This window comes from Thamnophis sirtalis, unplaced genomic scaffold (genome assembly GCF_051295495.1).
Source record: "Thamnophis sirtalis isolate CommonGarterSnake01/CBP01778 unplaced genomic scaffold, rThaSir2_p1.2 scaffold_8, whole genome shotgun sequence".
Lineage (NCBI taxonomy): Eukaryota > Metazoa > Chordata > Lepidosauria > Squamata > Natricidae > Thamnophis > Thamnophis sirtalis.
The window spans coordinates 65,318,793-65,345,797 of NW_028261388.1; the positions used below are offsets into that span (position 1 = coordinate 65,318,793).

The 27,005-nt window shown below is 44.5% G+C and overlaps 1 protein-coding gene across 7 annotated transcripts in view; it reads left to right on the plus strand.

Moving 5' to 3' along the window:
- The first annotated feature begins 360 nt into the window (after positions 1-360).
- Positions 361-27,005, plus strand: part of TAB3 (TGF-beta activated kinase 1 (MAP3K7) binding protein 3) — a 52,071-nt gene continuing 25,426 nt past the window's right edge. Inside the window, exons 1-4 of one of the 7 annotated variants that reach the window (XM_087721805.1) lie at positions 361-656; positions 5,100-5,292; positions 7,389-8,826; positions 21,387-21,547. In XM_087721805.1, the coding sequence (XP_087577931.1) occupies positions 5,191-5,292; positions 7,389-8,826; positions 21,387-21,547 (1,701 nt within the window). In that variant the 5' untranslated portion in view covers positions 361-656; positions 5,100-5,190. Of the gene's footprint in view, positions 657-859; positions 928-3,644; positions 3,708-5,099; positions 5,293-7,371; positions 8,827-21,386; positions 21,548-27,005 lie in introns of those variants that run through there. The other 6 variants (XM_087721803.1, XM_087721804.1, XM_087721806.1 and 3 more) reach the window with 6 other exon arrangements.

Consider the following 27,005-nt stretch of genomic DNA (forward strand, 5'->3'; position numbering starts at 1 on the left):
CCTATCTATCCAAATTGCGCTTACAATTATTTAAAACACACACATACACAAGGAGGTTTTGCCAGAAAGGAAACAGAATTTTGGTAGAAGACTGGCTTCTTTTCTCGACCACCGTTAATTACAAGCAGGGACAAAGCCTGAACACAACCCTTCGTCTAGCATCGCTGAGTTCCACCACTCCTTCCCCACATACCGGCAACCGCTGACTACGGTGTCAGAAATGACGGCTGCGGGGAGTTCTTGAAGATTTTATTTTAAGTCTCTGAAAAGGAGGCCGAGAAATTCGGCTAGGCTCCTCCTTCTGATTCCTCTGCCTCGCGCGGACCGGGCTGGGCGGGGCAAAACTGGATCCCAGAAACGCTTCCCGACCGTGCCCAGCGCTCTGGCCCACCCCTTCCCTCCGCCCCCGCCGTTACCCCCCGGAGACGCCCCCTCGCCGCACGCAGACGGGAAAGGGGGGGGCCGTCCCACCCAAGCGAAGCCAGGGGGCTTGGCCGCCTCAGCTGCCCCCGCGCAAGGGGGCCGATTAGGTGGGAATCGTGAGATGTTTGTGCTGGAAGCGGGGCCCCCGCGAGCGGTGAGAGAGCGAAAGGCCCGGGGAGACCTCGGCGTAGGTCTCTCTGCTTGTGCGGCGCGCGAGCGCACGTAACGAGCGGGTAAAGCTGACAAGCGGAGGCGAAGGAAGAAGTGGGTGGGGTGGGACTGGCTTGCTTGGCGTCTATTAAGTGGGAAGTGTCCAGAAGAGGTCAAAGCAGCAAAGGGCTTGGGCTTGGGGTGGGGTCGTTGGGGTAAGAGTGAGGGCGGGGTTATATTATAAAGGGGGAAGTTGCACACCCCTATGCACAAAAGCGTAGGCGCAAGAAAAGGCAGCTGTAGCCCAAAAGTAACTACCCTGCATTAAAATCTTTCACGGAGAGGATATTAAAGGTAGCAGGAGGCTTGGAAGCAAATAGAATAAACGAAATGAAACGATCAATTTCATCTACTAGTTTTACAAATGATTCCAATGCTGGTATTTCTAGAGAGGCACTGGTTGTATAAGAAGGATCACCTTTAACCAAGCCAGATGATTGATAGATAATTACTCCTTGAGGCCTATAATTAAGAGTCATATGATTTAACCTGCTTTCTACCCTCACTTTAGATGATTTTCTTGGATTGGATCTTTTGGAATCTAGTTCTCAACCCATTACAGTATTTCAGTTGGATAGAAAGGCAAAACTTCTTTCTATATCTGTACACATTTCCAAACTTTTGGTCTATTTTGGAGTTTGTGATTGGGTTGCTTAGAATAGGGCACACCTATTCATGCATTTGTAAAATAGAGATGTGATAATGCCACTACTAAAGCCTTGAAACTGTTGTATTTGAAAGTTTAATTGTTGCTGCTTCCTTTGGAATATGCTCTCAGCATAGTCACTGCAGTATGATTTGGCAGCTTTGGAAATAGAGATCTCAAGTGAAAGAAAGGTTTGCTGTATAGATTTTTGCTGAATTCTAAATAATTTTGATTATTCCTTTATTGTTTGCTAGAGCAAGCCAATTCAGAGTAGATTAGACTGAAAACTAAACAATGCTTTTTGTAATGCCTTTATATTTGTGGTATTCTGGATCCTATTCCTAATTATGTATTCTGTTATCTCATAATTAAAACAGCAGAGTAACCTTATTGCATGAGGAACTGAGTGTATAGAGAATCTGTTCCATCATAGAGGGCAGTCTGTATAGTTTTGTGGGTCATTTTTCATCTTAAGCTTTGCAATATATAGATATGTAAACTTTATCTACCCCCTACATTTTTATGTTCTTTATATATGGTAAAAGTAGAAATTAAACATGTAATGCTAATTTGTTACTGCAGTAATGCACTGCTTTTTACGTAAAATGTTTAAATCGGAAAACAAGCAGTATTTTCAGTGTTTTCTTAATTGACTAGTTCTTGTCTTGAAAAATACTTATTTTTTCTTCTTTCCTTAAATAGTATTTTATAAAACAAGACAGTATTTTATATAACAAGACTATATTTTATATAACATCCTGTGTTTGCTTATTTGCTTATTATCATAAGATTAAAATGTGCACATTTTACATTTGAGAATTAGGTAGTGTATCAGTTAAGATATCTGGTTTTAAAACCAGGGAAATATGAGTTGCTTTAGGCATGAAGCTTGGTAACTTGGGGACAGTTACCCTTTTTCAGCTCCAATAAAACAACCGTGAACCATTTCCAAAATATTGCCAAGAAAACTGCATTTAGCCAACATTAGCAGGAATTATAACTGTATTTTATAGTGGAAATCTATTCATTGACAATAATGTTATTCCTTCAGCAGATGTAATGACATGGAACAATAGGCAGTTTTTAAAAAGAACTTTCAGTAAATACCATATGGTTATTATGTAAACTCAATAGATTTATCAATGACTATTAATATCAAGTCACGGACCCCTTATGTTCAGAAAGAGTATACCTCAAGTATTCAGATGCTGGGACAAACGGAGTGACTGCTATAAACTCAAAGTGCTTCTGTAATAACTTGGAGCTCTTTGTTGATTGAGACTATAGTGCTAGGTTTTATAATTAAACTCAACATTGGCATTAGTATACAGGCTCTCTAGCAAACTTCAGACGGGCCCAGACATGTACTGGCTTAAGCAGGGGGAGACGTTTGTCACTGCAGGATCTGAGTCCCTGGCGGCGTAATGTGTTACTGATGGTAGCCTTTGTTACGTGGTCCCAGCTCTCTGCAGGTCATTCACTACCCCCCCCCCCCCATGTGGTTCTGGGATTTTTGCTCACCGTTCTTGTGATCATTTTGACCCCACGGGGTGAGATCTTGCATGGAGCCCCAGATCAAGGGAGATTATCAGTGGTCTTGTATGTCTTCCATTATTGCTCCCACAGTTGATTTCTTCACACCAAGCTGCTTGCCTATTGCAGATTCAGTCTTTGCAGCCTGGTGCAGGTCTACAATTTTGTTTCTGGTGTCCTTCGACAGCTCTTTGGTCTTCACCATAGCGGAGTTTGGAGTATGACTGTTTGAGGTTGTGGACAGGTGTCTTTTATACTGATAACAAGTTCAAACAGGTGCCATCAATACAGGTAATGAGTGGAGGACAGAGGAGCCTCTTAAAGAAGAAGTTACAGGTCTGTGAGAGCCAGAAATCTTGCTTGTTTGTAGGTGACCAAATACTTATTTTCCACCATAATTTGTAAAAAGATTCTTTCCAAATCAGACAATGTGATTGTCTGGATTTGTTTTTTCATTTTGTCTCTCATAGTTGAGATCTACCTATGATGTCAATTACAGGCCTCTCTCATCTTTTTAAGTGGTAGAACTTGCACAATTGGTGGCTGACTAAATACTTTTTTGCCCCACTGTATGTCCCCAATGAACATTGGTAAAGTGTTACGTGTGCCGATGCAATACTTGCGGAGATATAGTCATTTGTTTGATCCCATACCGCAGCCTTCTACAGTATGATTCTGAGGTTCCAGCAACTTTGAGACATAATATCTCCGGCAATATTTTGTTGAGAGAAACAAAACTTGGCCATCTTGTACAACTTTTTGTGCTCTTAAACAAACTAATAAAAACATTCTCATGAGCGATCTCCATCTAGATAATTTGGAACAAAGTTGGCCGAAAATATTGTGGCTCGGAAAACAAGTTAAAGTTTGGCTTTTTATATCTCTGGATGGAAAGGTACGATAAACATGAAACTTTGTGCGTAATAACTTGGCAACACAAAGTTTTCTAATATAAAATTTCATTCTTCTATTGTTTTCAAAGAGTTTACAAATTTTGGGTAAAATTGACATTTTTTGTAAAAACACCAAAAATAGCATATTTTCACTTTTACACCTTCTGGAAATTCTGTTAAATCATTCTTATTAGAAAGGGCATATTACAAACCCTCTAAAAAAGTAAAGTTGGTTTTTCATTGGTGACTTATAAATCCCCCAAAACAGGGAGAAAGTTGAGGATGTTGCTATGGCAAAGTCACATGCATTCTATTATTTCTGGGAATTGATACTGTCGACCTGACAATGTATCTAAAAGCGCTGGAAGCACGCAAATAAGTTGTAGTTCTGGAACCCAACAAAGCATGTTACCAACGAATCATTTTGTTCAATCAAAATTTCCACGATGTTGCCTACCCACCATTTTTTGTTATAAATGCAGGCACCATAACTGGGAAATATGTCAACCAATTTTAAATTCAGATCAACGGTATTGGACATTTTGGCCACAAAATTAATCGTGTCATTTGAAACTTTGTTGACAAATCAAATTTGAATCAACTGGCACAAACTGGTGATGATCTCTTGTGCCAGCTATTGTGCTGCTAACTTTCTATCTTTCTTCTTGCAGCATCCTGCTTTCTTCGATTTTCTTCTTAATCAATTGAACATAATTTTATAATACTGGACTTGAAAACCAGATATATACTTGCAATAGTTTTCCTATAAGATAATTGTAATGTCATAAAATTCCACATTTGAACATTGATGAATTCAATAATTACCTATTGATGTTTATCTTTTTGATAGTCAAAAAATTGCACATTGATATAAGACATGGATAATGGTCTGGAAAGAATCGACAAACTATTACATAGTTGTGGACAGTGTTAGGCTTCAGGTTTTAGTGACCACGATCTAGAGAACAGATTTCCTAATGTTACACCAATGTTATTGGCATCTTAAAAAAACCAACCCTTTTATCCTTGTTAATTTTGGATCATGGACTTCGTAAAGAGAAGTCTGGTTCAAATGTTCATGCTAAAAGATGTATAATATGAGAAGCTGGTGTCCATCTAGATGTCCCGACTCTATCCTGAATTAAGTGTCATAGAAAGGGAGAGTCAGCCCGTTTTTGAGACGAAAAGGGGAAAAAAACTTTAGATGTAATTTTGCTGTGAGAATTGTAAATACCCACTTTAGATATGTTTTATTTGTGAGGATTCATTGTGGCATTAAAGGTGGATAAAATTTTGTAACCTAGGTTGAAATGCTCATATTAAAGTTTTAGTATGCTGTTCGGTATCATTTTTATTTATTATGTTAATTTTCTCATTTTATTATCTTTTTGTAGAAAATGTGTGAAGCATCCAAAGATCCTAATTGCTGGAAAGTTTGTTGACTGCTATTTCCTGAAAGTCCTGAAACTTAAACATCAATCTGGCATGGCACAGGGAAACCAGAAGTTAGATATGCAGGTACTCCTTGACCTCCGGCAACGTTTTCCTGAGATTCCTGAAAGTGTGGTGTCTCAATGCATGCGCCAGGTAGGTGTTGGTTGCCCCAACAGTAGTTTCTCTTTGAAGTAGTAGATAAGGGTAACCAAGCAAGATGCCAGGATAACTTTTCAGAAACAAAAAAAGAGTATGGAAAAAACTGAGACATTGCATTATATGAGATGAGAATAAAAATCGTAAATGTTGGTTATTTTAGTCAATTTTCATTTATCTTCTTGTACTTTTAGGAAACAGTTTGCTTCCTTCGCCTTTCCTTTCTTTTTTCTTTTATGAAATAAATAATTCTATTAGGCTCCATTTAATTAAAAATAAAAGTATAAATAAAAAGCATGGACATAGCTAGAAATTTATATCCTACTAAAATCAGTGGGGGATAAATTCATTCTTAAATTCTAAATCTTCAAGATTGGTAGAAGCACCTTGATACGTTCAGCTTTTGTTGTTGAAAATACTTCCCATCCTATATTTTCTTCCTATACAATTTATTTTCTTCCATTATTAGTTTCATTTATATTGATGTCACAGAATATTGTACGCAGAATACAAAATTCCTTGTGGGGAAAAAAAGAATTATTCTGTAGAAAACTTGAGCCTTAAAAAATAGGTATTTCAGTTTCTACATGTATCTCCCATATCTGTTTTAATACTTATCTCAAGCTGCAATAGAAGGAGTAGTTAAATATTCTGGTCCATTCATTGAATAACACAAATTAAATATTCTGGTTTGGGAAAACCTTTTCAACTAACAAGATTTGAACACCTGTTTTTACAAATCTTTAGGAAGAATTAATGAGATATTTTGTGACTGCACATATTTCCAAGCTGGTCTAGAAAGTTTGTCTAGACCAGACATGTCTGGTCTAGAAAGTTTGTCTAGACCAGACATGTGAAACTCAAAGCCCATGGGCCAGAGACGGATGGCGAGGCTCCTCTGGTGGACAAAGCTTTGGGACTCACCTTGCTCTCACCTTTGTCCCCTGAAGACCTCTGAGGCCTCCCCCCCATGCATGCATGGCCCCCCCACAGGAGGTGGAGGGCAGTGCTGCTGCATGTGGAAGTGCAGAGAAGAAAGTTTCCAGGAAGCTGTTTCCTTCAAGTCTAACTCCTGACTTAACAAATCTGTGGCGAAGAGGAAAGAGAGGTGAGGGAGCTGTGCGAGGGGAGTCTGCCCCAATAAACTAGCATCCTTACCACGTATGATTGGAAATGGGGATTCCCTTTTGAGAAGGGTCAGCCTCTCTTGTGTAGGACCAGAGAGCCCTGCTCTCTTGCCTCTTCCTCTTGCTCTCCAGAGATCTGTCAAGGCAGAAGTTGGACTCTGAGGAAACTGCTTCCTGCAAACTTTCTCCTCCATGCTTCCACACGTAGCAGTGTTGTCCTCTGCTTTGCTGCATGGGGGCACCAGACAAGGAAACATCAACGATGTCTGGGATTGGGAGAAGAATGTCTCCTTTGGTGTGCTGTGCATACACGCATGTGCGCACACACAGAGCATTCCAAGCTATAAGACTTTTATCCACATCTGAGCATGCCTGTGCTTGGGGAGAAGGCCATCTCCTTCCTCTCTGGATAAAAGTTCCCAAACTTAGAATACAGTTTGTTTTTTTGTGTCCGTGTGTGTGTGTGTGCGTGTGCTTGGCTGTCAGCTGTTTGAGGAGGCGAGGAGCTTATGGGGCACCAAATTGTCCCCATGTTGAGTTAGCCAGTGCAACTTGTTCCATCCCAACCTAGCTGTCCTGAATCAACTGCACCCAGTGAGTGGCATTGAGCCGGCCATGCCCACCTAGCCACGCCCACCTGGCCGCTGTGAGTCATCATAGTTTTACAATTGGCCCTTTGAGGGCAACCATAATGCTGATGCAGTCCTCAATGAAATTGAGATTGACACCCCTGATCTAGATGGTGATTGACAGATAATGCTTGTAATCTTTGTGGAGGGTTTCTTACATCTTTAAAGATTTGTTTATACATATATGACTCTTCATAAGCAAATTTAAGTTAGTTAAAATTATAAGTTTAAGTTATAACCTAACGTAACAATCTTAGCAAATATAATACTGAAGAGTAAAACAGATTGTTATACTATAGTTTCTAAAACTTGCTCCATAGAATGTTATTTCTTCTAGAATAACAACAATCTTGATGCTTGTTGTCGAATTCTTGCACAAGAGAGCAACAAATACCTATATATGGAGTATCACAGCCCAGATGACACCCGAGTAAACAGGAATCGTCTTCTGCATATTAACCTTGGCATCCATCCTCATACTAACTATGGAGGGGATGGACCTCAACTTAATGGTGGTCGTACACTGGTACATAGTTCAAGTGATGGACATATTGATCCACAGTGCACCCCAGGAAAGCAGCTGATCTGTTTAGTTCAAGAACCACATTCTGCTCCTGCTGTTGTAGCAGCTTCTCCAAACTATAATCCTTTTTTTATGAATGATCAGAATAGAAATGCAGCTACTCCTCCTCCACAGACACCTCAGCAGTCTTCTCCTATGCAGCCTGGAATGAATACATCTACTATGCAAAGCCCTCCTCCTCCATATATGCATATACCTCGGTACAGCACAAATCCCATAACTGTTACAGTTTCACAAAATCTCCCTTCTGGGCAGCCTTTACCCAGAGCTTTACAAATTCTTCCTCAAATTCAAAGTACTCCTTATGGAAGTCCTGGATCACTCTATATTAGGCAGACAACTTCAGGACGACAGACTCCTACTCAAAGTACACAGTGGCATTCGTCACCACCAGGTCCAAGTCCACATTATAATCCACATCCATTACCTGTCTATCCACACCAACAGAGCTATCAACCTTCTCAGTATTCTCCCAAGCAGCCTCAAATTCCTCAGTCTCCTTTTCAATCACCACCTGCTTCCCAGTGTCCTTCTCCTTTTGGATCACCTCAGCATCAAGTTCAGCCCAGCCAATTAGGACATCAAAGTTCCCATGTATTTATGCCTCCTAGTCCTTCAACTGTGTTACCCCATCCATATCAACAAACACCACAGACATATCAAAAACCAAGTGGACACTCAGTATCTTATCTCCCATATGGTGGATCTACTTTATCTAAAGGCTCCATGAACAAGATAGAAATTACTGTTGAACCACCACAAAGACCTGGGACTACACTTAATAGGAGCCCTTCACCTATAAGTAATCAGCCATCCCAACGGAATCAGCACCCATTATATACACCTGCAACTCCTTCAAGTTCCCCTTCCAAAAGTATAGCAGGTCAACCTAAACCTCCTTATAGTGTTAATCCTGTATATATAACATATACACAACCAGTTAGACCTTCAGGTGTTCTTACACAGTCCCCTCGTGTAATGGTATCTCAGCCAAATCCAGCAGTTTTTAAAATCACAGTAGGTCGAGTTCCTGCTGAGAATCTTCTAAATTTAGTGGACCAAGAAGAACATTCTGCAGCACCAGAACCTATTCAACCCATTTCAGTTGTACCAGGATCTGGAGGTGAAAGAGGAAGACATAAGTACCAGAGAAGTTCCAGCTCTGGATCAGATGACTATGCTTATACTCAAGGTAAGATTGATAAGTTTTTTTATTAATAATTCTCAAATGTTTCCTAAGAATCAAATCATTTGGACTGTGGCTCATCTTAAATAGCTGTCGCCCCAAATACAAATATCCCTCCAAATGTGTAAGTTAATAAGGATAGGTTAACAAAATAATCTGTAATTTTCTCTCAAGGTGAAAGAAACACGCTTATTCTCAATAGAGGTGGAGATAGCATCTATACATGGGCTGACATTTTCCGCCTTCTGATTGGACTGAGTCTGATAAAAGTTAGTTAAGACACGCCCCTTGTTGCTAGCCTTACCCAGCTTTTCGACTCAGTCCACTTCATGGACGGTTGTATCATCATGTATTTCCTGAGCACATTGCTGATTTAATGATTGGTTGAAGAATTAATTGCTATTGACTTTTTTCCTTATACTTTGAGTGGGACTGGAATAGTATTTTGAGCTGTCAACTTGGGCTGGAGCGTGAGGGCTTAGGTCCATAGCTCGCCCTGTGGGCCACCTGCCTCCCAGGCCCCTGACTAGGCGGGAGAAAGCGTAGCGCTCTTGAAAGGTCACTAATTGTACCTCGAATCCCTGCTTATCTCAGACGTCAAGGAAAGTTCGCAGTGCTATTGCGGATCCCTTCAAAAACATGTTTTGACAGCTCCGGAGGCCTTGGGGCATTTGAAATCGCAAGGAGCTGCTCCCCTCGCAGCGGCCTCACTGGAACTTCCCGATCGGCCTGTACGAGGTGAGACCCTGAATCGGTCCAGGGCTTTCTTCCTGCAGCGTTCTGCCCAGAGACTATAGCTTGTAGCAGGACAGTTAGAGAATGTTAAAAAGGGCGCAAACTGCCATTTTGGTTGCTAATTCTCTTTCAAAATGGTGGATGCTGCAATTGCTGTTCCAAATGCTGAGGGAACCGGGGCCCAAGGGCTTCTAATCATGGTGGAGGCTTCCACTTCCCAGGCTGCAGCAAATCCTAAGGGACAACCTGTCCACTTCAACATTACCCATGCCAAAAGGAATAAGTCCTCCAAGTCAGTCCCACCTGACAAGGGAGATGGTCTAATTCCTGAGGACAAAAGTTCCAAGGCTTCATCTCAAAGGCATTCCTCATCTTCCTCAAAGGGGAATACTGTGTCTCAATCTAGCAGCAATATTTCTGTCCAGCCTTCTCCAGTTACATTGGAACAGGCCCCTGGTCCTTCCAGCCCCTGTTCCCAATAAATACCTCTGGGCTGTGGCACTATGGCTCTGATCTACAGGGACATCTTTAGCAAAATGCCCAGTTTGGGACAGGGGGCACTAGGCGTGCAGAGGTTACGTTCACTCTGACAGCTGCGGGCCTCCGCCCAGAACTACCCGGTTCTTCCCTGACCGTGCCTGACATACAAGAAGCCATAGCTTCAGCCATTGCCCAAGGCATAGCTGCAGGTCTCCTGCAGAAGACTGGGACTGCTAATCAGCGGCTTCTGTGACTAATGCTGCTCCAGTGCCTCCTGTGACCCATTCTACATCACTGCCAGCTCCACCAGTGCAGAGCCCCTGGTCATTGGCTAGATCCCACATAGCAATCCCGTCTATGAAGACGGGAGATTAAGGATGCAGAGTTTTCTGGGAATGAGGAGGCAGCACCAAAAAACCCCACCATTTTCAGATTTGTTCCAATCTGCCCACTTCAAGACCTTGCTGACCAAGGCCAAAGCATCTGCTACCTTCACAGCAGGCCGACTTCATGATGTAACGTGTGCATCAAGTGGCGGCTTGGGCGGTCTGAGCTTCCACGTCCACATCGTTCTTCTCTCGTTCCTGCCTGTTTTGGCTACAGCAGTTTCAACAACGTCTGACTGCAACCGACCTGAGGGCCCATCAAAACCGCAATAAAATAGTGGCTGCCATCCAATTTATGGCTGACGCCACACTTAATTCCACTCACTTTGCCTCAAGGGCGATGGCCGCCTTGGTTGACTCCCGCCATCTGCTTTGGCTCCACCAGTGGCAGGCGTATATGAGACATAAGTGGCGGCTAGCCTCTGCCCCTTATAAAGGGGATCTCTATTTGGAGAGGCTCTAGAGCCGTTTCTTATTGAGGACAAGGACAAGCAGAAAATCTTGCCGTCCACTTCCAAATTCCAAGATGAAGGAGAAAAAGAAAGAGCGAAAAAGATGGAGTTAATAAGACAAATCTATTAAGAAATAAACCTGACAACCAAGTTAAGCTTACACTAATAACAACTCAAGGGCAAAAAAAACCACATGAGAGATCATTTAAGCTTCAAAGTGCGGCGAGAAGTCTTAAACCCTGGTAAGGTCCTGGACAGAGAATTGACACAACAGCTGGTGAGAGAGGAAAGACCATTTTGTTACTGGAAAGATACTGATTAATAATGCTAGTTGATAGAAAAAAGCTAGTTAATTTTTGATGATTATTAAGTAGAGATTTTAGTACCTTATAGACTGTTTTAGATTACCATTGAAAGTTTATCCATTAACATAAATTTACTATGATACTAATAGAGAAATAATAACCCTAGTTAGGATAAATAACCAGGCCATAGAAATGCTAATGTATATTTTGGGTGATTGTCAAGTAGAAATGTTAATATCTCTTAGATTGTCTTAGATGTCTAATGTTTATTTTCTTAGCACATAATTAACTAATTTGGGATTGAGGGAAAAGTCCTATAAATCTTATTAATAAATCATTGTTTAAGATGGCTATAAAGTTATAATATTGTGTGGGCCTGTGGAGAGGAGAGGTGAGATAAACAGTAAATAACAATAATAACAATGAAATGTTAATGGACAATTTTTAATGATACATACAGGTGTGTTACGGGAGGGGGGAATGCTTAGATATCTTACTTAACCGAATTAATTTTAGTATATGTTATAAAGGTGCAATGTTATTGGAGATCTATTGAAATTTCAAATGAATGCCAGTAGGTGGTTGTGTCTTCTAATATAAATGATTCTAGATAAAAACATGTTTAAACAATGGTAACTAAATGAGAATTATGGTACAGCGATAGTAAAATACATAACTTTTCTTTCTTGACTTAAAATGTACAACCTGATTTGAATGAAGCATATGTAAGGATTGTGGAAGAAGCGCACGGAATATATTTGTAACCAATCGATACGCTTTCCACAAGATGTAACGAAAGATGATTTTTTTTATTTAACTAAAACAATAAAAAAAATTCTCAAAAAAAGAGACTGCAATAAAATAGTGGCTGCCATCCAATTTATGGCTGACGCCACACTTAATTCCACTCATTTTGCCTCAAGTGGCGGCTAGCCTCTGCCCCTTATAAAGGAGGTCCCTATTTGGAGAGGCACTAGAGCCCCTTCTTATTGAGGACAAGGACAAGTGGAAAATCTTGCCGTCCACTTCCAGAAAGGGGTCTTCACATGCTACTCCATATTTTAGGAGGCAGCCCTTTCGGGTGCAGGACTATGGTACCTCCTTTCGAGGCCATGATTATGGCTCCTATAGCTTCAGGGCCCAGGGGGTGTACCGCCAGAGGCAGCGCTACCAGAGGGGCAGCCAGTCCAAGAAACCCTTTTGGGGGAGCGGAGGTCATAACTCCTGAAAACCATAGATCCCAAGGGGTCCTTTCTTATTGGGGTGGGCGGTTGCAGTACTTTGCAAACCAATGGGATGCTACTGCCAGGGACAACTGGGTACGAAGGACCATTAGGTTTGGTCTAGCTCTAGAATTCCTCTCCACTCCCCTGAGTTTCTTTATTTGTTGCCCGATGTCTCACAATCTGGACAGGCAAGCCCTCATGAATTCGACAATACAAGATCTTCTGGACATCAGGGTGGTTCAGTCGGTTCTAAACAACCAATTAACCCAGAGCTTTTATTCTATTCCTTTCCTTATCCCTAAGGCCTCAGGGGGCTGGAGAGCAATTCTAGACCTAAAACGCCTCAACCGGCATATAAAATACTGCTGGTTTAAGATGCACTCATTACAATCTATTCTGACAGGGGTGAGGGAAGGTGACCTTGGTGTCAATTGATCTGACGGAGGCCTCCTTCACATCCTGATTTTGCCCGATCTCCAGAAATTCCTAAGATTTTGTTACGGGGGGGGGGGAGGGGTGACATTACCAGTATATGGCCTTGCCATTCGGCCTCTCTTCTGTCCCCGGGCACTTACTAAAGTGCTTGCAGCGTTGGTCAAACATCTCAGACTCTGGTCGGTGTGTATCCAATGCTACCTTGATGACCTTCTATTATTATCCAGGTCCCTATCTGGAACAAGGCGTGACCTTGACCTCACAATAACTTCCTTGGAGGCTCATGGTTTTCCTATCAATACGGCCAAGAGCCATCTAGACCCCACTACCCAGATTTCTAGGGGCATGGATCGATTTAATGTCTGGTCAGGTCTTCCTGTTGGAGGATAGCATTGTTCAACTGGTTGGGGAAGTATTGGGCCAACGTAGGGTCTCCCTGGCCACCTTATCATATTTGCTGGGGAAACTAGTGTTGGCTATTAACATCGTGCCTTGGGCACGCCTCCACACTAGGGATCTTCAGTGGTTTCTCTTACCCTTCCAGAAGGCACACAGGAGTACATCACTGCTGAAGGTCACTGTTCCAGTGGATGTCCTCCAATCTGTACGTTGGTGGAAATTGGCAGCCATCATCAAGGGTTGCCACTTCAGGGTGGTTCACAAGGTGACGGTCACTACGGACGCCAGCCTCTACGGTTGGGGGGCTCATTTACAGACACAGATGCCCCAGGAACAATGGGACCAGGTGGACAGGAGTCACAACATAAACTGGTTAGAGCTCAGAACCATCCACCTGGCCCCCCAGGACTTCCTCACAAGCATTGTGGGTCAGCATGTACTGGTCTTGATGGACAACGTGGCCGCCAAGGCCCACGTCAACCGTCAGGGCGGCATGAAATCCAAGGACCTCATGAAAGAAGCCAGGGAACTGGGCCTCTGGGCAGAGGCATCTGGCTTCATTGACCGAGGAACGTATCTCGGGGGTGGCGAATGTTCAAACCAACTGGCTCAGCCGGGCCAAGGTGGTCAATGCGGAATGGTGCCTCCACCCTTGACTTTAGTCAAATCTCAGCCCATTTTGGACCGCCTTTTGCGGACCTTTTCGCCACCCCGGACAATACACAGCTCCCATGCTTTTATGCGAGGTTCAGGACACAAGGGGCAGAGGGGACAGACACTCTCAGGTGTCGGTGACCCCTTGGACTACTTTATGCATTCCCCCCGCTGCCCTTGATTCCTCAGATGTTGCACAAGGTGATCACCGAACAGGCAGAAGTCATCTGGGTGTCCCTGCATTGGCCACAACGGCCGTGGTTCGCGGACCTACAGACCCTGTCAGTAGCCAGCCTCTGGAGGATTCCTCAGACTGCAGGTGCCCTCAGCTAGGGGTCACTGAAGGATCCAGACCCTCAGTGGCTTCAGTTGAGCGCTTGGCACTTGAGCAGCACTCTCTGAGGGAGAACAGTCTTTCCTCCAGGGTCATTGGCACTATCCAGGCTTCCAGGAGGCCGTCCACGGTTCACGTATATGATGCCACTTGGCGTATATTCTGCAAGTGGTGCAATAACAAGACCATTTATGCCTCCACTGCATCTATTCCTCAGGTGTTGGAGTTTCTCCAAGATGGGCTGGAGAAAGGTGTATCACCCAACACATTGAGAAGACAGGTAGCAGCTCTGGTTATGATTCTGACTTGTGGGGGGGGGACACAACCCTTATGACACCACCCGGCCGTGAAAAGGTTTCTGAAAGGGGCTGTCAATCTGAGACCATCGGTGGTTCACCGCTACCCCACCTGGGACTTGCTCACGGTTTTGTCTGCCCTAACGGACACCCCCTTTGAGCCCATTCGGTCAGTGGAACTATAGTTCCTCTCTTGGAAGGTGGCCTTCCTGGTAGCCATCACCTCCGCCAGGAGGATCTCGGAGCTGTAGGCCCTGTCGGTAAGGGCGGATCTTTGCATCTTCCACACCGACAGGATAGTGCTTCGATCCTTTACGCCGAAGGTCTCATCGTGGTTCCATAGAGCGCAAGAGATAGTTTTGCCCAACTTCAGCCCCTCTCCTGCTCACCTCTTGGAGAGACGTTGGCACAAGCTGGATGTGCGAAGGGCACTACAGATTTATATCTCTCGCACTTCCAAATTTAGGAGATCCGAATCGTTGTTTGTCTCCTTTCAGGCTGAGACCCTAGGTAGGAAGGTGTCTGCCTCTACCATTGGCAGTTATATAGCCAAGGCATATGCTTCCCAACATCGGGCTGTACCTGAGGGAATAACAGCGCACTCCACCAGAAGTGCGGCTACGACAGCAGCCTGGGCCACCCAGACATCTCTCAAAGAAATCTGCAAGGCAGCAACCTGGGCTTCACCTTCTCCATTCATTTCAAATAATTGATAAATTTGCATCTGTGGACGCAGCGTTAGACCAGAAATGGCCTGGTCTTACAGGCCGTTCATTCTACTGCACCTGTTCTGGATAAGTCTGGTTCCCTTCCGTAGGGACATGTGGGCTTGGGTATGTCCCATGTATGGATGCTATCTCCACCTCTATTGAGAAAGGGCATTGGTATTTACCTGATACGCCTCTTCTAATAGGGTGGAGATAGCATCCATCTCCTCCCTCTCTGACTGATCTTGTTGCTATACCATTTAGTGCTATAAGAATGAGCTTACTTGCTATGCGTTACAAAGATCTCTATTCAAAAATTTTTTACTGTAAATATGTGGTTCATTTCTCTGGTTTGAGAGGTTTGTTTACTAAAATGTTTGTGCGATGACACGTTGAGTCTGTCTTAAGTTCTTCGCTGAAAAGCTGGGTAAGGCTAGCAACAAGAGGCGTGTTTTAACTAACTTTTATCAGACTCAGTCCAATCAGAAGGTGGACAATGTCAACTCATGTATGGATGCTATCTCCACCCTATTAGAAGAGGCGTATCAGGTAAGTACCAACACCCTTTTCATTTACCACTTTGTATTTGAATCGTGATGAGGTGGGCCTGCTGGATCAGTGTGATATGGTGATAAAAGTATGATAACCTAATCTAACTACCATAGCACGGCACAGCATGCATAATATATAATATTGCAAAAATAGTTGTTAATATATTGTGCATCACATAATAGCACAGAAATGAACTGTAAGGCCAGGCCTCTCCCCCTTAATCAAGGAAGTAAAGACTCTTGAAACTTTCATTTCAAAAGGATCCTTTTATTGAAAAAGAGGTGATAACTGGGTGAAAGCAAAGCAGGGTCTGGGATCCTTAAGGCAATACAATAAGAATAAAAGAAGTTAGAATCCCCTCCCAACCATCTGATGAGGATTTGGCCAATCCATAGGTGTGAAGATGTTTTTTGTATGGGGCGCTCTGGGAAAGTGATAAGACTTTCTCAGGCTTGCTTCCTGAGCGATGCAGTCCACATTGTCCTCCCTCCCCACCCATTCCCCAAAAGCTGAGAAAGTGCCAGGCCTCTAGGTGCCAGGCTAGAAGTTATAAAGCAATTAAATACATGGTACAGGAAAGAAGAATAGAAAAATCTAGAGGAAGTATAGGGCCCTCCATTCTTCAAGGGAAGACTTGCAGGGAAGACTTGAAGAATGGCAGATTCACGGATTCACGGATCTGACATGAACTGGAAATGGGGCTGTCTTGGAATATGTCTTAATTGAATGATACCCTAAAAAATTCTGACCATATAAAACTAATATACCATTACATATTTCAGATAAAGGAAGCATAAAAGTACAGAGTGTAGAGAGTACTTTTAAAAAAAATCAATAGAAAGTATTTGTTTTAATCTTGAATATAGCTTGAGTTTTATCAGTATAAATTGCAACAAATTGCAATATTTATTTATTTTGTTTTTTCATAATTTGAGGGACTAATCCAGGCCATTGCCAGGAGTCAACACTGATCTGAAGGTACAAAAAGAAGTGTGGCTATGGTAAAGCAGGCATTAATTCATTGAAGTAGATGGTGGAAGAATAGGACAGATTCTGCTATATACAGTGATAGCGAACCTTTTCCGGCTCAGGTGCCAAAAGCACACATGTGCACATGCCCTCACTTGCCAACCCCCATACTTTAATGCACCTCCGCACCATGTCTCCTGTGCATGCGCTTGTGACACACCCCCCCCACTGCCCCGTGCAAGCGCACAGCTTTCTTGGAGCCCAAGGAGGGTGAAAATGCCCCCCCCTTCCCGAACTTCTGGTTTGCGTGTTGGGCGGTTTTTCGGCCTTCGGAAGCTTCAGGGAAGCCTCCAGAGGGCGAAAAACAGCCGAAAATCAGCTGGCCAGCGTGTGCATGTGCACTGGAGCTGACAGGGCAACTCCTCATGTGCCCTCAGAAATGGCTCTGTGTGCCCCTGTGGCATGCATGCCATAGGTTCGCCATCACGGTAGTAGGCTACATAAATATAAGCCAAATTGGGGGGGAAAAACCAATAGGAATATCTCACAAATGTTTATGCTCCACTGAGCTTAATTTGTCCATTTCTCTAGGGTTCATTGAATAAATTTGGGGTTTAGGAAGTTTTACCCCAGGTAGAATATCAATGGTGCAATCGGTGGGCCTGTGAGAGGGCAATTTATCAGAAGATTTCTCACTGAAAACGTCTTTCAGGTTCCAGTATTCTTTTGGGATTTTCTCCTCCCCTTCAATTTTCTCTTGCCCTCTGGCCGCTAGTTTGGGGCCTGCCTTATCCGGTTCTGGAATCCCCTCTTATCCTTCAGGGTGCGCAATCAACCTTTCCTCCAATTTATCCGTGGGTTCCATTTACATAGCTAGGGTAATCCCAAGATAAGGGGTTGATCCATCCCTGGGGCTACAATGAAACTTATCATCTCTTGGTGGGGCCCGATCCACATTTCAATAGGTTCAGTAACAAAATGAGCATGGCTTCCCCCCGCAATAGAGCCATCGAATTGGCAAAATGCAATTGGGATTTTCAAAGTTTTTAGTCTTAATCCCAATTTCTCAACTATATCCGGGTTTATAATGCATCGTGAACAACCGGAATCCAAAAGAGCAAGAATTTTCTCTTGCGTGCCAGAAGAGGGCACTCTAAGCTCAACTGGGACAGTCATGGGCCCCGAACGGGAACTTACCCAGCGTTCAGTCTCATCGGAATCACTGTCACTGGGGGTTTTGTTCTCTCCTTCTTCCGGGTCGAAGCATCAAGAAGGCTCCTCCCCTGTTAAAACTGGTTCCTTCCTTCTGCTGGGAGGTTTCTCTAGCATTTTCTCTTTCCAGGGGGTGGGGCGGTTTGGCTGATCTTGACTTGGCAGTTTACAGCACGATGCCCCTCTTTCCCACAGCGGAGCACACGGGAGGCTTGGGTTTGCTTGTAAATCTACCCCTTCCCCCTTTTGGCATTCTTGGGAGGGGGGTTTTGGTGGGAGGGGGGATTCCTTGCCCTCCCGTTCTCCTTTGTAATAAAATGGCTAGGTCAATTTCCACATCAGCGGCTGCCTCATACCAGGGCTGCAATCTACGGGGGGGTCTCCTGTTCACACATTGCTGATAAACTTCTTTGTTTAAGACTTAGCAGTAGACTTATATACCGCTTCATAGGGCTTTCAGCCCTCTCTAAGCGGTTTACAGAGAGTCAGCATATTGCCCCCAACAATCTGGGTCCTCATTTTACCCACCTCGGAAGGATGGAAGGCTGAGTCAACCCTGAGCCGGTGAGATTTGAACCGCTGAACTGCTGATCTAGCAGTAGCCTGCAGTGCTGCATTTAACCACTGCGCCACCTTGGCTCTTTAACCCATCAGCGAAACAGCTTCTTCAGACCAACCCCTCATATAAGCTGACAGCTCCTGAAATTCTTGCTCATACTCAGCCACTGATCTTTTCCCCTGTCTAAGAGTTGTAAATTTAATTCTCGCTCTGCGCTTGGTGAGCGGGACATCAAAACGCTTTCTCAAAGTTGCCATTAATCCATTAAAGTCTCTTAAAAGAGGGAAATCATTATTATGTAGTCCGACCATCCAGTCAGCTGCTTTTTTTTCCAGAGCCATTAATACTATTCTCACTTTAGCTTCATCTGATCCCAGGTCTTGACCATACATTTGCATATAATTCCACACCTGAATTATAAATAGCCCGAGTTCTTTAGGGTCTCCAGCGTATTTCACACTTAAAGGAGGAACCTTAGCCATTTGGCGTTGGCGAGGCCCCCCCCCCCCCCGCTCTTGGAATGTCTCTAGCCACAGGGATTGGGTCAGCGCTGGGTCATCTTTTGCAATTCCCCCTTCGCACCCCCCCAGCCTTTCTCAAACTAGGCAAAATATACCTTCTCTCTGTTTCCTCCTCAGGTCCTCTGTCCACTCCACACTCTCGAGCCCGGCGCTTTTCCCAGGCTCCTTCAAGAGGTTTCATGGCTTGGGACATCATGAGAACTTCCTCTTCAGGGCCACGCCAGTCAGCTGCTGGTTTTCTGGGTCTCCCCACTGTAATCCCAGATAACAGTTCTTCAGCTTCCTCTTTCTGTCCCACTCCCCAAGTCCACCTCGGTTGAACAGATGGTTCCTCTACTTGCAGGTCGGCCAACATTTCTATCAATAAAGGAGCTGCAGCCGCTCCCATGTCTTCCTCTTGATCACTGCCATGGAGGGACATTTTTAAGCGTTGAGTGCACCCCCCTCGGAAGGTGTTCGCTCCGGGATGAGTGCGAAGTGAGATTCACCTTAGTGTCACTGCCCCTTCATTTAATAACCAAGAAAGAAACCACTCAACTCCATTTTTCAGAATTAAGTGTACTTTTACTGATTCTAAATGATGAGAAGCAAAGCAAACTGAATCTGAGTAAAAGAGCGTGAAAGCAATAGATATCAATACATGATTCATCCCCCTCCCCTTGGTACCCCAGTCTATAGTCCAATCATAGGTCACCCAACTGTCAGGTGGGGGACATCTTCAAAAATCATCATCAGTGTTTTATTTTGTTGTTTTTTGTTTTTTAAACCCTAGCTTATTGTGGTGCTTATTAAATATACAATAGAGAGATATGGGATGTATAAACTTAGTAGGGATGCACCTGTGATTAAACGACATATTGTATGTGAAGATGGGTTTTCCCTCCCCCCCTTTTTTTCTCTCCATCCTCTCCCTTTCCCATTGTTGTCTATGTAATAAAAAATAAAAATAATTTATAATTAAAAAAAAAATACATTCCAAATTATACCTTATACCCTTTTAAATGGAATAATAATAATAATATAAGAATAAAGAATAACTATGTGAATGTATACCTATAACTGCATGTAAGAGAATAGATGACAGTAAAAATATAAAGCACAATATAGGTAAATAATACTTGATCATAAGTAGCTAAGTATAAATAAATAAAGAAATGTATATAAAAATGGATAATGAGTAACGAGATTATGAACGCAAGATAGAAATGTATAGAAAGGAAAACACTAACTGCAAAGAAACCGATTCGGAACTGCTGTATGATATACGATGAAACTTCTTGTTCCTATGTTGTTTTTAAGTCATGTGGTTATTTTTGTTAATGTGTTTATGTGTTCCGTTGATGTGCTTATGTGTATAAAATAAAATAAAATAAAATAAATAAAAGAAATTTCGGACACGGAAAAAAAAAATCATCATCAGGTTGGAATGCTGGACAGTTGGCCTCGGCGGGAAATGCCCCTCCTTTCACATGCGCAAACAGATGGTGAGAACAACCCCCAATTAACAGTCCTCCTGCACAGAATGTTTCCCTCCCCAAATACCATGCCCTCCCTCCCCGTTTCAATGGCAGCCGAAAAGCAAGCAGCAAAGCAGAGGCTGACGAGTACTTCAGACTACATTGCAGTTCATCAACTAAGGTTTCTTCATGTACAGCTAGTTCTTTATTAGTGAAGGGCTAGTGAACAAAAATGAGTCAGGTCCCTGAACTGATAATACAGGTAGCTCTTGATTAACAACCATTCTTTCAGCAATCAAACTTACGATGGTTTTGAACAGTTAGTACTTATGACAAGTCCTCCAAGTTCTAGCTGTTGCCATGCTCCTGCGTTAATGTGGTTGTGATGTGAGTGCTTGGCAACCAGCTATATTTCTAACCATTGCAGCATCCTTCAATCATGTGATTGTGATTTGCAATTTTCCTTTATGGTTTTCCACAAGCAAAATCAATGAGAAAGCCAATAGGATATCTTAATTCACAGTCAGGGAAAGTCCTCCCTTAATAATTCATAGTGATTTGTTTAACTGGTGACTTTTGGAACTGCTATCAGTAAGCAAAAAGTCATGTGATGTCACACTTTACACTGCATTGCTTAGTGATCAAAATTCAGGTCCCAATTAGCATTAAGTGAAGATTACTTATCTTCATGATTATGTAAAGTAATGAACTTCCTAATGGAAGAATATAACGTCTATAGCTCTTGTTCCTTTTTTATGATTTGTACCTTAGCATTTGATTGCATATTTATATTTGCTTCTGTTTTTGAAAAGATCATTTGTTTATACTTCTGTAGTTAGAAGTTGGATTTCTTAATTTTATGCATATTATTCTCTATAATGCACTAGCTTTGCTGTTACATCAACGTGCAAGGATGGAGAGGTTAGCAAAGGAGCTGAACTTTGAGAATGAGGAACTTGAGAAACTTAAAGCTGACGTAAATAATATGGAACATGATCTTATGCAAAGGCGTCTGAGAAGAGTGAGCTGTACAACCTCAATCCCAACAGTAAGCAATTTTTCTATAATTATATTAAAATAAAATTGTTCTTTATTGACAGTATGAATTTCACTATATTTTAAATTCATCATTTTTCATCCAATATGTAAGTCTCAGTTGAGTTGTTTCAGCAGCTAGTTACATGTTTTCTTAGTTTCTTCGTATGCTTTAACACCTCTTCCAAATTCTGTAATACTATCTCAAGTGTTGTTGGTTTGGAGTTGTTCTGAAAAGGCATGTCAGCAGTATGTTGTTGCTTCAGATAAAAGTAGGAAACCCTAGTTACAAACAATATTCTAAAACTTAAGGCATATCTGTTGTGATCTTTGACAAAGCATTGATTGAGAATTGGCAGAGGTGGAGTGTTTTCTGGGTATTGTCTTTCAATAACTACATGCTTGCATGTGCTAATATATTAATTCTGTAATTCTTTTTATATTTCTTAAATTCCTTCTCCTAAAATAATATGTTAAGTTGAAGTTCTGATAGAAGATGATTATTTGCCCCAAAAGGGGACATAGTGGCATAAAGGCTTAATGATGCTGGATGTACTGAACAATTACCAGCACTCTGGCAGTTTGAGTCCAGCTCCACAGGACATGGTCTTTTGTCCCCAGCTCCTGCCCACCTAGCAGTTCAAAAGTATTGTTTGTGTATAGAGAGATAGGTTCTGCCATTTTGGTGGTGGGAAACTGCTTGCTGCGTTCTATGCCCAAATTGTTGTGATAATAACTATATATCATAAAAAATTATATACATAGTTTTATTAGCTTTAAAATATAGTATCTTTACATCATTGATATTTTGCCATGGTGTCTCTAATGGAGGTTTCGGGCCTGCAAGCCATCTTTTCATTTTGGACTTCAGGCCTGCCACACTTTCTACTATTCATTTTTTCCAGGGCACTGCTCAGGAGTGTCCAAGCAAGGGTTAAATACAGCCAAACTGCCCAGAACTGAATTGAAACTTTAAGCCACGCCTGGTGCTGCTTATCTTCAGTTTTTTTCAATTCAGCTAGCCCAGTGGACGCACTTAGAGTTTCTCTTCATTCTAACAGTTTTGCTTGGACTCTCTTTAAGCTTAAATTGTAAGTAGTTTGGATTTGAGATGTGAGCAGGCTTAGTGAGATATTATTTCTCCCAGTGATTTACCATCTGATTCTCATTCCTTGTCCCCCCGGCGTCCTGCTTGCTACCCAGGCGCCAGTAGGGACACAGGCAGCTGTTGGGGAAGCATGCGGGTCGGAGTTCCGATGCCAGCGCTGCCACAAACCCCACTGTGGGGGCAAATTTCCCCACTGAGGCTCCTTTGCTGCAGTCTGTGCCTCCTGGAGGCCGGCGTGCGATGCGGCCCCTCAGGGCTCTTGATAGACTTGGTGGCAAGCTTTAAATAGCATCAGAAAGTTCCGGCTGCCATTTTGAAGCCACTTGCAGTTTTGATTTTCACTTTCAACAGTGTGCCGCAGCTGCCTGCAGCCTGACTCATGGCAGGAGCTGCGCGGTGCCTTCTGGCTGGCAATTTGGCCTGTTTCTATATTACTAGAGCGGTAAGGATTGGGGCCTACCGGTCACAGACCTATTGATTCTGCAAGCGCTGGGAGCAGTTAACGCTCGTGCATATTACCAGGTGACTGGAATTTGGTGCTGCAACCTTCTACGTCTCTCTTCGAGCATTTTTTGGTCTGCGAAGGGCTTTTGCAAGGTGGTGAGTGGAGGTAGTCTCTATTTCATTAGCTAGGTCCAACGTTATCACATGGCTGATCAGGTACCAGAAGACCCCAACCAAATAGGGGGCTCATCCAGGGCTTTCTCCAGGCAGGCCGGCATGGCTGCCAGGGAGGCCATCAGGGGCTCTAAACTGTACTCCAGGCCCAGGCTTAAGCAGGGATCGGGCCCAGACAAGGACGCATTGCGTCGCCAGAAGGCCCTTGAAAAGCAGTTCTCCAAGGCCCAGCACCAGGCACAAACCTCTCATTCGGTGATTCCTGAGGAGCCCTCCATGGAGGTTCCACCAACTCAAGCACAGCCTATTTTGGATAGTGAGGAGGAGGGCCGGTACCTGAGGTTTACCTACGCTGGTCAGCACTACCAGTATCGGGCCCTGCCGTTTGGCCTGTCATCGGCTCCCAGGACGTTTACAAAGATCCTCGCAGCAGTGGTGACCTTCCTCAGATCCCATCCAGTGAGGCTGCACTGCTACCTGGACGATGTTCTCATCCAGTCATCATCCCCTCAGCAGGCGGTCCGGGACCTACAGTACACAATGCAGGTACTTCAAACTCATGGTTTTTCCATCAACTTGGAGAAGAGTCACCTTCATCCAACAGCCAGCTGCAACATCTAGGGGCTGTCATCGACACCGTCACCTGCCAGGTCTTCTTATCACCGGAGCGGATGGCGAGCCTCAGGGAGAGGGTCATGCAGGTGCAGCGGTCTCCCCAAGCAAAGGTCATTCAGCTGTCACAGCTCCTAGGCAAGATGATTTTGTGTCTGTCCATCATCCCCTGGGCATGACTTCATTCTCGCCCCCTCCAGTGGCTCCTGTTCCCTTACCAACGGGCCAACGAGAGCAGCTCGCCGAGGCTCATCCCGGTCTCCATGAAAGTGCATCATTCGCTCAGGTGGTGTTTGTCCCCAGCCTTGACGAAGGGATCCCCGTTCAAGAAGCTGACCCGGCTCACCATCATGACGGATGCCAGCCTGTACGGTTGGGGCAGCTTGCTCAGGGCAGGTGGTCCACAGCCGAAGCATCCCACAGCATCAACTGGCTGGAGCTGAGAGCGGTCCGATTGGCCCTGATTCGTTTTCAGGTTGGTATTCGGGGACATCACGTGAGGGTGTTGACGGACAATGTCGCGATGAAGGCGCACATCAACCACCAAGGGGGCACGCGCTCCAGGTCCCTGATGTCCGAGGCCAACGACCTAGGTCAGTGGGCGGAGGAGCGTCTTCTGTCCATACAGGCAGAGCACATCTCCGGCACAACCAACACCCAAGCGGACTGGCTGAGCAGAGCCACAGTCGACCACTTGGAGTGGTGCCTACATCTGCAGCTCTTCCAGTGCATAGTTCAGAGGTTCGGTTGCCCACAGGTAGACCTGTTCGCCACGATGGCCAACTCGCACCTTCCCAGGTTTTTCACAAGATTTCACAACCCAAGGGCCGAGGGAGTCAATGCCCTGCAATGCCCTTGGCCACAGGAGCTGCCTACGCCTTCCCACTGTTACCTCTTCTTCCCCTGGTCATCCGGAAGATCCTGGCGGAGGAAGCGGACATCCTGCTGGTGGCTCCCTTCTGGCCCAGGAGGACCTGGTTCACAGACCTGGTGAGTCTCTCTGTCGAAAATCCATGGCGGATTCCACCGCAAGAGATCTCTCTCAGTCAGGGGTGCCTTCAACATCCGGAGCCCCAGTGGCTACAACTAGCCATCTGGCACTTGAGAGGGATCTCCTGAGCAAGGACAACCTTTCCACCAAGGTGATCTGTACCATCCAGACGTCACGGCGCCCTTCCACGACTCAGATCTACGACGCTACCTGGAGGGCTTCTACTCATGGTGTTTTGGCTCCCTCAGCTTCAGTTCCGGTCATTCTGCACTTCCTGCAAGACGTCCTTGACAAGGGTTTGGCGCCTAACATTCTCCGCCATCAGTGGTGGTGCTTTCCACCACCCTGGCTCCCGACGGTAGGTTTCTCTGGGATGTCATCCCACCATCCGCAGTTTCCTCAGGGGGGCTGCTAGCCTGAGTCCCCTGGCGATTCACAGATATCCGACCTGGGACCTTACCGTGGTCTTACGTGCCCTTGTCGAGCCTCCGTTCAAGCCCCTTCGGACAGCCAGCATGAAGCATTTGACGTTTAAAACCGCCTTTCTCATTGCCATCACTTCTGCTAGGCGTATTTCTGAGCTGGCTGCCTTGTCTGTTTGTGAGGACTTGTGCCTGATTCAACAAGACAGAGTGATCCTCAGACTGGACCCATCCTTCATTCCTAAGATTAATTCCTGGTTCCACCGAGCTCAGGAGGTCATCCTTCCTGACTTCTGTCCGCATCCCAGACATCCCCGTGAGAAATGCTGGCACAAGCTGGATGTACACAGGGCGCTCCGCAGATACATCAAGCGTACTGCCAGTTTCCGGCGTTCTGAGTCACTCTTCATTTCCTTCCAGCTGTCATCTCAGGGCAGGAAGGTGTCTTTGTCTACCATTGGTGGGTGACTTAGGGCCTGCATTGCCCTCGCTCATGTCCTGCAGTCTAAACCGGTGCCCAATCGCATCATGGCACATTCTACTAGGAGCGCTGCCACCACGGCAGCCTGGGGGACTTGGGCTCCGATTGAGGAAATTTGAAGAGCGGCCACCTGGATTTCTTTGTCTCCGTTTGTGCGGAATTATAAGCTAGACAAGTTTGCTTCAGTGGAAGGGGCCTTTGGGAGGTGTGTGCTGCAGGGCATCCATTCCAGTGGAGAGACCCTGACTGCTTCTGCTTCCCGCCCTAGTGACATTTAGCTTGGGTATATCCCTTGCTTTGACTCTCCTGAGCAGCGCCCTGGAAAAGGACCATTGGACTTACCTGAAGGGTCGTTTTCAGGGCACTGCGAAGGAGAGTCCACCCCACCCTGGGGTCTAGCTCCGCTGTTATCTAGTTAAGTTTGGATTTTTTGGTTGGACTTGTTTATTGTTGTATTGTTGGATTCCATTGTTGGACTTCTCGGCGTGCAATGGTTCCATGTCTTTATTGAAAAAATCTGAAGATAATCAGCATCAGAGGCGTGGTTTAAAGTTTCAATTCAGTTCTGGGCAGTTTGGCTGTATTTAACCCTTACTTGGACTCTCCTTCACAGCGCCCTGAAAACGAGCCTTCAGGAAAGTCCAATGGTCCTTCTATTGTGGGAGGGGGGATTATACAGAGTTGGGTGATAAGTAGCCATTATAAGATTCTTTCTAGAAAGCCAAGGTCATCCTTTGCCTCTGTATCTGGCCGGAACTGGATGGATGGAAGCTGCCAGCATGGCAGTGGAAGATTGGACCATGTGATGGACTTGCAGGTGTGGGGGCAGGATACTGAACTTTCAACTGGGAAAGGGGGAACCTGGAAGCTTTCAGATTCAGGTTTTCCCAGATGTGCCAACATGGGTCTCTTAATAAATTGGAATTTTGAGGAATCCTTTGCCTCGGACTCTGATTTACTTTTGGATGCTATTTGGAACCCTGACATTAATCCGGATCTCCATTAAAATACTTCACCAGCTGCCCCGAACATTGGGGTGATGTCCGGAGTCCTGAGCCACAGCGTCGACCTCAACTTGGGCAGCGTAAAGAGTCAGGGAAGATGGAGGAAGAGAAGAAGGCCACGGGGGAAGCTTTAGATCAATGGTTCCTAAACCTTTTCAGTCCATCGCCCCCTTGGTGCTACAAACTGATCCTCAATGCCCCCCATCCAGTGGTGGAATTCAAACTTTTTTACTAC